The sequence below is a fragment of the Bos indicus x Bos taurus genome, chromosome 21 (genome assembly GCF_003369695.1).
Source record: "Bos indicus x Bos taurus breed Angus x Brahman F1 hybrid chromosome 21, Bos_hybrid_MaternalHap_v2.0, whole genome shotgun sequence".
Taxonomy (NCBI): domain Eukaryota; kingdom Metazoa; phylum Chordata; class Mammalia; order Artiodactyla; family Bovidae; genus Bos; species Bos indicus x Bos taurus.
Genome location: NC_040096.1, coordinates 64,262,262 through 64,275,983, shown reverse-complemented (window position 1 = coordinate 64,275,983; position 13,722 = coordinate 64,262,262). Strand labels below are relative to the sequence as shown.

Here is a 13,722-nt window from a genome sequence, read left to right as displayed (position 1 = left end):
GTTATTATTAGCAGTATTATAAATAGATTATAAAAATGCTGCAAATGAGTATTTTACATGTAATTCCACAAAATGGCCAGAACACATGTAACATTTGCCAAACACTTAAGATAGAACACCCTAGTGCTAATCTGGGAAGGTCTAGCAACCAGTACACTCTTAGACTGTAGAGAAGAAGACTTTTTTAATTGTACTTTCGCCTTAATTTAGATATGCTTAATTAGCCGTTTTGAGGTGTTCTTAGCATATTTTATCATTTATTTTCATTAATAAAATTTTACATTTTGCTCTTTTCCTTTTCTTTCAGAGCTGTTTTGAACTGATTATCATATTGAAGTTTTAAAATTTTTCGAATAGCTTTTAATCTTTGGCTGTAGCATTTTTGTTTTTCTTCTTTTGGATTAAGACGTTGGTTCCCAGACTTGATTGATTGTTGGGGTTTATTCTTTTCTTTCTTAAATGTAAAAAGCACACATTTATTGTAAACAAAACCTGTGAACCAAAACAGAAGCCTCTGCAACGTGAAGCTCAGGGTTCCCCGCCAGTACCGGGCCCCATGATCTGTCCCACTCGGTGGCTCCTGGGCAGCTGGCCACTGGCTTTCTGAGAATCTCTCCATGCATTTGCCCGTTCACACACTCACACACAGACTGGTTTTATGTTGCTTTCATGTATACTACTCACATTTTCCCCCTAAAAGTTAAAAAAGTTTATCTCGTAATAAAATTACTGAATTGACGATGATGCTCATGCTGTCTTTTTCTACACTCTTCACCAAGTCTTTAAGCCACCGCAGCCCGGCAGGAACACTGCTGACCTTGAGAAGGCTCATGTGAGATGTTAGTACTTTTCCTTCCAGTGGTTACTTTCTCCACATACTTAATTCTTTCTGCTGCACCTTTGTTGAACTGTTTGCCATCATAATTGTAAGGCTTCATGGGAAATTCTGTCTGGGAGGATTTCAGAATCTGTTTTAACACTGTGAAGTTGCATGTCATACATCTGAACAGGTAATCTCTTTTTTAATGTGAGGTATTTGAAATTAAGGCTTAGCTTTTCAGACAGTAGATTGCTTCTCTGTGTGTGTCTGTCCTGACAGCCATTGTCTGTCTGATCTTTGCCACTGAGGGAGGAGACAGAAATTAGTAACCGGGCAATGCTGCGCGCTTCTGACAGTGTGCCCGCACCTGGTTATGGGGGCAGAAATGGAAGAGTCAGGTTCTGTGACAGTGATTCCAAACCAGCAGCAGCGAAGAAGATCGTGAGGAAGGAAGGGGCTGGCTGGGTGGCTGCCCCGGGCTTGCCGGAGCCTGGCGCAGGGGAACCACTCCCGTCCATAGAGAGAAGCACACAGACGAGTCTGCAGGCATCGTGTTGAGCTGTATCTGAATTCTGCGTGCCTGGGTCAGAACCGGGGGGGGGAGGGGCGCCGGTCTGCCTGCCCTTCCTTGAGGGCGGTCCGTTTATACAGAGAAGGCCGCTTCCCAGCCGTCTGGGGCCCCTGTACTCGTACCCGCAGGTGGAGCATGTTGGACGATCAGCCCTTGGGTTTGAATCGTGCCTCTGCCAGTCAGGATGAGAATGGCTTTGGGAGGTTCAGGCAGAACCGAGGGAGGTTCTTCCCCAAGGCCTTTTTGTTTGAGTGTTGAAAAGTCTGAAACATTTAGCCGCGCATCAGGCTTCAGTCTCAAGGGGAAGCCCAGGTGTTTGCAGTGGCAGAAAAGCACCTGCTCGGCCCGTGACCCTGAAACCTGCACACGCCCACCGCGGGGCCTCTGCACTGACTGCCCCGCTGCCTCCTCAGGCCATGATTTCATTTATCAAGTGTTTAAGCTGTTCTGTAAGTGAAAATGAGCCAGGACAGCTGGCTTCACGACATGCTTGTTGCTTTCCTGTTTCTCACTGGTCTTTGCAGATCACAAGTGTACGGATTTCTCGGTGTGTGTCTACTCAGCTATTGGTTCTGAGGATGCTGGGTTTAGAGAGTAGTGTTGTCTGGCCTGCCTTTCCCTAGACTCGGAAGTAATCTTTTGAGCTGTTGACACCTTTTTTTAGGAAATAGCACGTGAAGCTGTATTGAATTCTGATTCTCCGGGATAAAATGGGGAGATCAGACTTATTAATGAGCATTTACAGACACTCTAGAGCTTCCCTGGTGGCTTAGAGGGTAAAGAATCCACCTGCCAACGCAACAGATGCAGGTTCGATCCTTGGGTTGGGAAGATCCCCTGGAGAAAGAAATTGCACCCCACTCCAGTATTATTGCTTGGGAAATCCCATGGACAGAGGAACCTGGCGGGCTACAGTCTATGGGGCCACAGAGAGTCGGACACGACTAAAGTGACTGAGTTTACACGCACAGACCCTCTAAGATATGGGGGGCTGCCCTGAGGGACCGTATTCTTCCCCTGCTGGAGGTTGCTTTGTCAGGCAGATGTTGTCAAGGGCAGGGGCAGTGTCAGGTGTTAGGCACGGTGAGCCAAGCTGCAGGCCCAGAGGTGGCTGCAGGTCTGGCTGGCAGGGGCAGGTGCACAGATAAATGCCCTGCTGTGGAGTGGGAGAGGCTTTGGGGGGCATGGAGGGAAGGTGGGATGAGGGGAGGCCTCCAGAGAGGCCAGGGCTCAGGCTGAACAGGGGCTGAAGGCAGCTGCAAGCACGAGGCAGCGGGGACAGTGGCCAGGGTGGCAGGTCCAGAGGCCGTAAGGAGGCACAAGGCTCCTTGAAAACTGGCCTTGCTCCAGAATTTGGATCTTTTTTTCTGAAGGCAAAGGAGAGCACCACTGAAAGGTTGTAAACAAGAAGTCAACAATGTATATCCCCAGGGATGCAGGAGGGCCGGTGCAGGAATTTGAGACCAGTTGGGAGGGTTTTGCACATGATAAGCCAGGCACGAACAAGCAGGGGGGCGATTGGGCAGATGGAACCCAAAGGGCGACCTGGAAGGTGACATGCTGACCAGCTGAGGCCCAGAGAATTAAGTGGGGATGTAAGTGCTGGGACTGCAGTGTTGCTTCCCCCGCCCCCGCCCCCAGTACAGGAGCGATGAGAGATGCAGGGTTTCCGTGTAGTCAGTGATTGGGGGGTTTAGAAACTCACAGTATAGCCTTCAGCATAAAGAAAGTGGATAGGATGCACCTAAGCTGTTCTCTTTTTCTTTTGCTTGTCTGAAAGTTTGAATTTCTTTAGTTTTAGAGTAAAATATGTATATAATTTGGAAACAGGATTTTTCTTTTCCCTGATTCTTGATCCAGTAGAAGACTCACATTGGGTTCTTAGTGGCCAAATAGGAGAAAAAGATGCTATTTCCAAGTCAGTTACAGGCTTCCCTGGTGGCTCAGACGGTAAAGCCTCTGCCTACAATGCTGGAGACCTGGCTTTGATCCCTGGGTCAGGAAGATCCCCTGGAGAAGGAAATGGCAACCCACTCCAGTATTCTTGCCTGGAAAATCCCATGGATGGAGTAGCATGGTGGGCTACAGGTGGGCTACAGTCCATGGGGTCGTAAAGAGTTGGACACGACTGAGTGACTTCACTTTCACAATTCTGGGATCCTGCTTCATCCTTGGGGAGCGCTTGTTCTGTGTTGTGGGGTTGGGGGTGGATGGGCTTAAAGGCAGTAACTATGTAACGAATAATTGTATTTGGTTGAGACCAGCAAGGGATAATGTGTACATTTTCCGAAGGGTATGTCCCTCATTGCAGGTTTGGGGTCTTGCAGGAGGATGTCTGGTGTGAACAGAATTAATGAAAATAACTCGGCTCAGTTTGATGAAGCAGGGCCGAATGTACCCCTTTAAGTAGCTTTGGGTGTTTCTTATCCTCTAATGGCCAAAAAAAACAAAAGGCCCTTCTGAGCCAGAGCACTCAGATGCTGTCCTGTCCCCCTCCCTCCCGTGTGCAGATCACCACCGGCTACAACCTGGAAGATGACCGCTGCGAGTGTGTGGCCCTGCAGGACTTCCGGGCCGGAGAGCAGGTGGGTTCCGTCCGAGACCCTCAGCTCACACTGTGCGAGATTTGTGTTTAAGGCTTGTTTGAGGAGCATGTTCTAGGACCCAGAACCAGGATAAACACTTCGTGCTCTGCGTGGGACCTTTGGGCCCGCCAGGGAGAAAGATTTGCACAGCTGCCCTACTGTGTGTAACACTGTCCACTGAAAACCAGCTCTGTGTTACGACAGTAGAACAGATTTCTTCCATTATATAAACTGCATTGCTTTCATACCTTTCTCTGTGGATTAGAACCTTCTTTATATGAAGGCTATGTATTTAAGTGGCAAAACCATAAGGGAAGCGGGACCCACAAGAGCTGTCTTCTTATACTTTCTCTTGAACCTGTTTTCAGTAATCATTGGGGTGGGGGTGGGCGGGGCTCAGCCTCTCAGTCCGCTTGCAGATATGCAGGTAAGAACACCTATACTCTGTCAGCCGTGAGCAAGATCTGACACAGGCCACTGACATTCTCGCGGAGACAGAGTGAAAAGTGTCAGCCTAACCAAGTATCTGGAGGAGAAGTTCATCACCCCTCTGCTACTTGCAGAATTGCCGCAGCCTCTAGAAATGGGTTTCCACCAGACACTCTGGTGGTCAGAGGAGGGGAGAACAAGATGAATTGTAACGTGCAGTTGTAAAGGGACAGTATCTGTGAGCCTGCCGGGAGGGGTTATGATAGAGACCAGGTCGGGGTCTGGCTCCTCTGTGTGCTGGGAGGCCTGGGGGGGCGCTCTCCTCCCCCGGCTGGCCGGCCCTGCACACGGGGCCTTCAGAACAGGGTGTGGTTCCTTCAGGGCTGTCCATCCTTAGTGTAAAGTCCCGCTAAATGTATGAGAACTGACCCTTTGCCCTGCTTTGTACTGAGAATGGATGTTAAGTTTCTTTTATATCCCTTTATTTTTTCTTTACTGCATCTCAGATTTACATTTTTTATGGCACTCGGTCAAATGCAGAGTTTGTGATCCACAGTGGTTTTTTCTTTGACAATAATTCACACGACAGAGTGAAAATAAAGCTTGGAGTGAGTAAAAGTGACCGGCTCTACGCCATGAAGGCCGAGGTCCTGGCTCGCGCTGGCATCCCAACGTACGTAGACAGTCTGTCAGCTCTCTCCTATGGTCCTTGAAATACTTCCAGTTGCAGAGTGTTTAATTGGCGAGTTAACGCAACTCCTCCGCTGTAGTTTGTCTTAATCCCTTTATCCCTATTATACTGCGAATTTAAACCATTAGATGTATGGTGATTTACCAGCGTTTTCAGATCAACATAATCGTGTCGTTGAAAGCATCCCACAGTCAGTTCCAGGGGATGTGGCCTGAAATCCTCCTTCAGTTAAATCGGTGCCTCCATGTCATTAATGCCTTTCACCTTGAAAAGGTTAATGACCTGGATCAATTTGTTTCATTTAATTCTTTGCCACCATTAGTTTCTGTAATGAAGTCACAATCCTCAGTGATTTCAAGAATTTCTGGTTAAATTTTTTAAGATTTTCTTGCATTTGAGGTGCAAAATGATAAAGAAGACAAGAATTATGATTTATTGGTTCTCCAGGGAATGGAGGAACCATTCTTAATGAAAATGGATTATCTAGACCTTTTTTTTATTGAACTTGTCAATATTTGATTAATGATTAAAATGTGAACTCAACATAAATTATCGTTACCCTCTTGTTAGGAACCGTGGGTGTGCTGGGTTCTCCAGCATGTCGTGTGCCCCGAGGTGAAGGCTGTCAGACCGGCGACCGACCGCTGGCAGTGGCGGTCCCCGCCGTCCTCCCGGGCCAGCCCAGCCCTGCCGCATCTTGCCAGGACTGAACGCTGTGTATTTAGAATTGGGGGGAGAAGCACGGGGGCCTCTGGGTGGCCCGGCGCTCCCTGAGGGTCACCACACCGAGGGCAGGCTTAGAGATCTCCCTGAGGAACGGGCGGGCAGGAGTGGGCTCCCGGGACTGATGCGGCCTCTTCTCTTGTCAGCTCCAGCGTCTTTGCCCTGCATTTCACGGAGCCGCCCATCTCCGCCCAGCTGCTAGCTTTTCTCCGAGTTTTCTGCATGACCGAAGGTAAATCATCTCAGGGAAAAAAAATGTTGACTTTTTTTTTTTTTTTTTAATTCATGAAGTGTGAGGCAGAGGGATTCAGATTAAAGATAAAACTGCTTAAAATTAAAGCACTTTGGGGGAGGAGGTAAGATGGTAATATTGGAAAAAGAAGAAAATGATGTTTCATCCTGGAAGTTTTTTGTTAAATCCTTGATGTGTTGTCAGTATTCGCTTGTAATAAACAAATAATTCTCTACTGCCTTAGGAAGAAACATATAACATCTTGGACTATCTAACTGTATCAGATTCTACATTTGTAGACGGGAGTTTTTGATGTGTTTATTTACCTGGAATGACAGAGCCTCGGTGTCTGGACGAGTGAGGGGGCAGTTGTCACTGAAGCTGTGGGGTCGGCTGGGGCCTCTGTGGGCCAGAGGCCTTCATCTGTTAACCAGCTCTGTGGTTTGGATCCAAAATCGCCAGCAGGCCTTTTAATGCCAGGCATCCAGTTGGAGTACATAACACTGCAAACAGAACCTGTTTACATTGCAAAATATTCTCGTCAACAGCCTCTTACTTCAGGCACAAAAAGAGTTTCATATATATATATATATAGTATTGAGCATTGATTTTATGTTTCTGTAAGATAAGCCACTTGGGGTTTCTGGTACTGAGATGTGACCTATTGCGGTCATGTTTCATTCTTCATTGGAAAATACACTCCTCCAAATCCCCTGGTCCTGAGGTTCCATTGTTAATTGTGTGTGAGTTTGCTCTTGTCGTAAAGCACCTTGGATCCTGTGCACAACAGATTGGGTGGGAAAGAGTGAGCAAGCGAGCAAGTGCCCCCTGATTGAACAGACAAGTGTGAGGCTGTCCGAGCATTGGAGCGAGGGCAGCTGGGCCGGAGCAGAAATGCCGGCCCCTGGAGGGAGCCTGCTGGGCTCTGCCACCCGGCTCCCTGTCTTCATGTCCGCAGCCAGAGAAGTGCTGCCCGGATCTGGCTGGTCATCGGGATGGAGGTGGGAGAATCTGAGTCCCAAAGCAGAGAGAGGTCACTTGGACCCCAACTACAGAGCCCAGAGACATGCACGATGGTCCTCATTCCTTGTTCATAGCCACACTGCTCTGGACTCCCCGTCACTTGAGTGAGAGCTTGTGCTTCTGGGTGTGGTGGTGAGCCATCACTCCAGCTTAGTGGACACGAGTTTACGGTTAACTGTGGGCTTTTCTTGCGTATCAGGTAGGGTTACAGAGTTGAGTGTCACATGTCACAGTTAATGGTCTGAAGAAGCTTATAACTAAGAGCAATGATGACGATGACGACCCCTGGAGTCTGGGAGCCCCACTCTGTGCGGGGCTCTTGTAATAAACAAATAATTCTCTACTGCATTGGGAGAAAACTTACAGATAATCTTGGATTATCTAACCGTGTCAGAGTCTGCATTTACAAAGGACTATGGTGCAGGCTGTTCATTCTCAGCCACCTTGTGGGAGGGAGGCAGGGCTTCCCACTTGACTGACATAGAAACTCCTGTGCCATGAGGAGAGGAACTTGGTCACTCAGCTCACAGGCAGTGACCTGGACTTGAGAGCCTGTGCCCAGGCCCCCTGTGGCTCCTGCTGGTTTGCAGGAGTTGCGTCCATGGAAGAGGTCCTTGCGCTGCGGGGCCTTTGACACGGAGTCAGACTGGGGGCCACCAAACCACGCTCTCATGGTGGTTGGGGTGGCGGAGAAGGGGGGCGGTGAGGAGCCCTGTGAGTGCAGAGAATCCAGGATGGGTCTGTGAGTCAGGGAAGAGGGGAAAGAAGCCTGCTCCCGGAGGCTGTGTTCATTTCCCGAGTGTTGCGGAAAGGTGGATGGCCTTTCCTAGGTTTCATCTCCAGTGTGTGAAGTCAGGTCGGTTTCACTGAAAAGCAGCAGAGAGAAAGCTCTGCTTCAGCTCCTTGGCTTCCCAGCATTCATTAAAGGGTGAAACTCGAGTAGCTTGAGGAAGAAAAAAGATAGGAACCTTAGTATTGGGGACTTCTAAAAAGATACCTCTTCCACCCAAGAAGTTTATATTCTTTATACAAAGAATAAAACTATAGGCTCAAAAATGTAAAAATCCTGAATTTTTTCATGATCTTTTGCTAACAAACGCAACTTAATAAATTTGTTTTTGAATATTAGATTAACTTCTATTAAAAAAAAACCCTGCTTTTGAATCGTTTTAGGTTCGTTGATTCTCTTTAGTTTCTCTGCAGTCACAGACAGTTTGTCATGTCAAGACAATTGATGCGTTCTTTGAATCATTCTCACTAATACTAATAAAAGTTTGGTTTGCTGGCAGCAGAAGTTCTTCCATTTGAATTGTAAATAGTGACAGCTGTGGGGCATTTTGCTCTGAAAGAGACTCTGTCTCATAATTACATAAGAAGCACGGGTGTGCTTCTTGAGCGTGAATAGGATCGGCACGTTTTGGTCTTTTGAAGATAATGTGCCAGGAGATAAAGTGCTCAGAGCAGTTGCTGAATTCTTTCCTCTTCTTACATGTATTTGAAGGTAATTGAGATGTGCACTTGTGTTTATTTGTAATTCCTATTTAAATGCCTGACAAGTGAGGGGTATAGGCACATTTTTTTCATTAAGATTTTTCTGGTCCATTTTCTTGTTTCACTTTGTGGTTTACTTGTTACAAGATGAGACAGATAGCTTTGTCAGGTCAGCCACTGGAACTGGTACCATCAGATTTCAATCTGGAAGGGTCACTGGGCCCTTGTGCTGCTGTTTGTCTTCCCTGATTGCATTGCTCACCTGGATGTCTCTTCTACCCAGTAGGTGTGACTGGGCTCACGGTTTGTGGGAAGGGTGTTCTCAGAATAAGGGGTGTGTCTCTCCAGATGGTCTTTAAGAAGCATCTTCTGAAACCATCTAAAGGCTCTCAGGACCCCTCTTAAAAGCAATGAGACGCGGAGTGCTGGCCAAGCAAGGCTTGATCTGGATGCCGATCAAAGAGACCTCCCCGCTTTTTCCTTCCCTGAGACAGGGCAAGCTCTGACCCTGCTCCGACTGACCGGGGAGAAGGGAGCACTTCGCCGCGGGCGAGGACGCTGCTGGGAGGCTGTTTGGTGAGGTGGCCGCTGGTTAGTATGAAAGGAGTGCTGTTTCCCTAACAGACACTGTTTGCTTCCTGTAGAGGAGCTGAAAGAACACTTGCTGGGAGACAGTGCCATTGACAGAATCTTCACCTTGGGGAACTCTGAGTACCCCGTCAGCTGGGACAACGAGGTCAGACTGTGGACGTTTCTTGAAGACCGAGCCTCGCTTCTTCTGAAAACATATAAGACAACCATTGAGGTGATTCAGTTGATCAAGCAAGGATTTGTGCTTTGTCATGTTTTAAAAGATTTTTCATGAGAGATTCTTTTTTATTAAAAGTTTATTTATTTCAATTGGAGGCGATTTACTTTATAATATTATAGTGGTTTTTGCCATACATTGACATGAATCAGCCATGGGTGTGTATGTGTCCCCCATCCTGAATATCCCTCCACCTCCTCCGTATCTCATCCCTCAGAGTCATCCCAGTGCACCAGCCCTGAGCACCCTGTCTCATGCATTGAACCTGGACTGGCAATCTATTTCACGTATGATAATATACATGTTTCAATGCTATTCTCTCAAATCATCCCACCCTCGCCTTCTCCCATGGAGTCCAAAAGTCTATTCTTTACATTTGTGTCTCTTTTGCTATCTTGTATATAGGGTCATTGTTACCATCTTTCTAAATTCCATATATATGTGCTAATATACTGTATTGGTGTTTTTATTTCTGACTTACTTTACTCTCTGTAATAGGCTCCAGTTTCATCCACCTCATTAGAACTGATTCAAATGCATTATTTTTAATGGCTGAGTCACATTCCATTGTGTTTATGTACCACAGCTTTCTCATCCATTCGTCTATTGATGGACATCTAGGTTGCTTCCATGTCCTGGCTATTGTCAACAGTGCTGTGATGAACACTGGGGTACACGTGTCTCTTTCAGTTCTGGTTTCCTCGGTGTGTATGCCCAGCAGTGGGATTGCTGGGTTGTATGGCAGTTCTATTTCCAGTTTTTTAAGGAATCTCCACACTGTTCTCCATAGTAGCTGTACTAACTTGCATTCCCACCAACAGTGTAAGAGGGTTCCCTTTTCTTTGCATCCTCTCCAGCATTTATTGTTTGTAGACTTTTTGATAGTGGCCATTCTGACCAGCATGAAATGGTACCTCATTGTGGTTTTGATTTGCATTTCTCTGATAATGAGTGATGTTGAGCATCTTTTCTCATGAGAGATTCTTAAATGTAAATTACTGTAATTCTTTAGCAAAATCATTGCGTATTTGACATTTTTCATTCAACTTATTTGGAGAAGGAAATGGCAACCCACTCCAGGATTCTTGCCTGGGAAATCCCATGGGCAGAGGAGCCTGGTGGGCTACAGCCCACCAGGTTGTAGAAGAGCTGGGCACGACAGCAACTAAACAACAAGAGCCAAATTTAACTTACTAATGTTTTTCTACTTAACACGTTTACCCTCACCAAAAGAGCCACAAGGCATTATTGATTAGAAGATAAATTTTTAAATTCTTTAATGCTTTTTTATAATTTGTAATTCATATGATACAAGCAAATGTAAGTTTTTATTTGTGCTTTCAAAGTTTCCTCCTGGGTCACTTGACTTCAAATACCCATCATTCATCCAACATCCAAGCACTGTGTGATTTAGGCTCCTCTTTTTTGTTTGACCATCATTTATTTAGATATAATTTACATACAGTGAAATTCATACTTCTGAAGTGTATGCTTGGGTGTAAGTATACAGTCATGCAGCCACCCCCACAATCGAGTTCCCGAACCTTCTCCCCTCCCCACCCCCCAGTTTCCCGTGTGCCCTCGTCCCCGGCAATAACTGGCGTGCCTTCCGCTGCTATAGTTTACCAGTTCAGCGACTTGTGATAGTTGATTTTGCTGTTTCCATTTCCAGGAAGATAAGTCCTTCTTGAAAAACCACGACCTTTCCGCCCGTGCCACCATGGCCATCAAGTTGCGCCTAGGTGAGAAGGAGATACTGGAGAGAGCTGTCAAGAGCGCGGCCGCGAACCGGGAGTTCTACCGGCGGCAGATGGAGGAGCGCGCGCCGCTGCCCAAGTACGAGGAGGGCGGCGCCGGGCTGCTGGAGGGCGTGGCGGACTCGCAGCTGCCGCTGGTGCTGAGGAACCTGGAGGGGGAGGCGGGCGCGCAGGAGGCCTTGACCCTCAGCGAGGCCGTCCGCAGGGCCCAGGCCGCAGAGCACGGGCTCGTCAACGGCGAAAGCTCTATCCCCAACGGGACCAGGTCAGAGAAGGAAACTTTAACTCAAGAGGAAAGTAAAAGAGCGGCTGGAGACGCCAAAGAACCTTCTTCCGACAGCGCCGAAGACGTTGCAAAGTAGCCCCGGGTTCGGCCGAGGTTATGAACAGGCCCGTTTACATCGCTGTGTTTCCCTGTTCACGGTTTTCTTTCTGCTGAGAGAAAAATATGTTTTTGCTGCTTTATATAAAAATGATTTTTTTAAGTTATTTAAAAAATCTAGCTTCCCTTTCTGATTATGATTGCCATCTTGCTTCTAGGCCAAACCAACCAGTTGCCCAAGCAGAACACAGAGGGGAGAGGCGCCTCGGAAGGTTCTGCAGGCCCTCTGCTGGCAGACACCTTTTCTTCCTGGGAAAGGATGCCGCTCCCGGTCCGCTGTGCTGCTGTGGGCCTGGCCTCAGCAGCCAGGGGCAGGCCCGCCCCGCCTCCTGCCTGACGGGGCCGCTCGGGGGTGCCCAGCGGAAAACGGGCTTGAGGTTAGGGAACCTGGGAGCCTGGGCAAAAGAAATGAAATCCTCTCATTTTTTTTTTTTTCCTAAAAAAATAATGCCCCAGTACCAAAAGAAAAGGAAAGGTGGCAACCTTATTTTTAATAGTTTTAAGTGTTGATGATAATCCTAATGATATAAACACGCAGAGACACACACACACACACACACATATCTAGTGATTTCTAAAGATTTGTTTACTTTGTGTTTTGTTTTACTGTGCTAAGAACTTGTCCTTCCTCCTGGAATCAAAGTAGGACATGCGTATCCTGCCCCTGAATTTCCGCGTTGGCTCTGATTGTGAAGCGGTGCGTTCGCCCTCCACCCTGGCTCGGAGCGCCCGTGAGGGCCCCGCGCTGTGTTCAGGCGAGGCCGCTCTGGCTTCTCTGGTTGTCGCAACAAGCTAGAGATTTTCAAAGCTACACTTTTGAGTAAAAAGCCTTATTAAAAGGAAAACGTGATTAATATTTTTGTCTATTCCTTTTCTTTGGAGCGTGACAGGCCTCTTGAGTCGAAAGTGAAAGTGTTAGTTGCTCAGTCGTGTCCTGCTTTTTGTGGCCCCAGGGACTGTAGCCGGCCAGGCTCCTCTGTCCATGGGAGTTCCCAGGCAAGAATACTGGAGTGGGTAGCCATTCCCTTCTCCAGGGGATCTTCTGGGCCCAGGGATTCAACCCAGGTCTCCTGCATTGCAGGCGGATTCTTTACCTTCTGAGCCACCAGGGGAGCTTTTAGTAAACCCTGCTGCTCTCCAACGGGCAGGTTGTGAACGTGACCTGTGCTGCGTGGGTTTGCTTCCCCTGGAGACTCAAGATGGGTGAGAAGCCTGTGTTCAGCACCTTCCCCTACCCGCAGTGGGAGCTCGGGTTCCGGCAGCACCAGGAACACTGGAAGGGGGTTCTTAGTGTCGGGGGAGGTAGAGGCTTGGGGTGGTGACTGGGGGTGGGGTGGGGTCCCTCCGCAGAAAGCCACCAGCCTTCAAGTTGCTCACTGCCAGTCATCCTCAACTTCATGTTGATATTTTCACGTCTCCAAAGCCCTATTAAGTACATCACTTATTTTTAAAAATGCCAAGTGAACTCTTCACCCGACCGTCTCAGTATCATCACTGCACACAGATGTCTCCAGGACGTTCTCAGGGTTTCTCCTTGGAGAAGACACAGCTCTGTCAACCACTTGCTTCATTCTCTACTGAGGACACCCTGCCTCCCCAAGCTTGGTGCATCAAGTGTACCCGCCACGTTGGATACTCAGGGCAGGTTTCGTCTTTCCATGAGGTCGGCACCCGTTAACGTCCTGCGTTGTTCATGCGATCACGGTTTCAACTTCCTCCTAAGAGGCTGCCTGTGACACCAACTCTCCCATCAGCCCTTTACCGAACTCCTTTACCAAAGTATGAGTCTGGGAGACATACGTGGCTAACTTCCAAAAGGCAAAAGCACAGTGGTATTCAGGGAGTTTCCTGTCTGGAACAGAAGCCCCAGAGACAGGAATGCTTATGACTGATTGTAGATGAGTTTCCCATTGGATAACAGCTTTCAAGTCTAATGTGAAGTGTATCCTCTGAAAGGTGCATGTCCGGTACAGACAGACTAGCTTCATGAGATGGGATGGTGTCAAAATACTCCCTGGAGAAGATTCCAGTTGAGGTGGAGCTGGACTGGAGTAGGGACGCGCCCTGGTCCTTAGGCACCAATGGAGGGTGTGTGGGGGAATCCCACGCTCTGAGCTCAGTCCCTTAATTTACTTGGGAGGTGAGAGAATGGCACTACATTATCAGCAGTCCCTGCTTAAAAATTGGGAGACTGCTCTGTCCACTAATTC

At 47.8% G+C, this 13,722-nt stretch overlaps 1 protein-coding gene across 8 annotated transcripts in view; it reads left to right on the top strand.

Annotated features, from left to right (window-relative positions):
* SETD3 (SET domain containing 3, actin histidine methyltransferase) overlaps positions 1 to 12,368 on the top strand; it is a 78,334-nt gene extending 65,966 nt beyond the window's left edge. For 7 of the 8 annotated variants that reach the window (XM_027521981.1, XM_027521982.1, XM_027521978.1 and 4 more), the window contains 5 exons: positions 3,902 to 3,976; positions 4,912 to 5,078; positions 5,966 to 6,051; positions 9,210 to 9,370; positions 11,046 to 12,368. In XM_027521981.1, the coding sequence (XP_027377782.1) occupies positions 3,902 to 3,976; positions 4,912 to 5,078; positions 5,966 to 6,051; positions 9,210 to 9,370; positions 11,046 to 11,492 (936 nt within the window). In that variant the 3' untranslated portion in view covers positions 11,493 to 12,368. Of the gene's footprint in view, positions 1 to 307; positions 740 to 3,901; positions 3,977 to 4,911; positions 5,079 to 5,965; positions 6,052 to 9,209; positions 9,371 to 11,045 lie in introns of those variants that run through there. The other variant, XM_027521986.1, reaches the window with a different exon arrangement.
* The last annotated feature ends 1,354 nt before the right edge of the window (positions 12,369 to 13,722 follow it).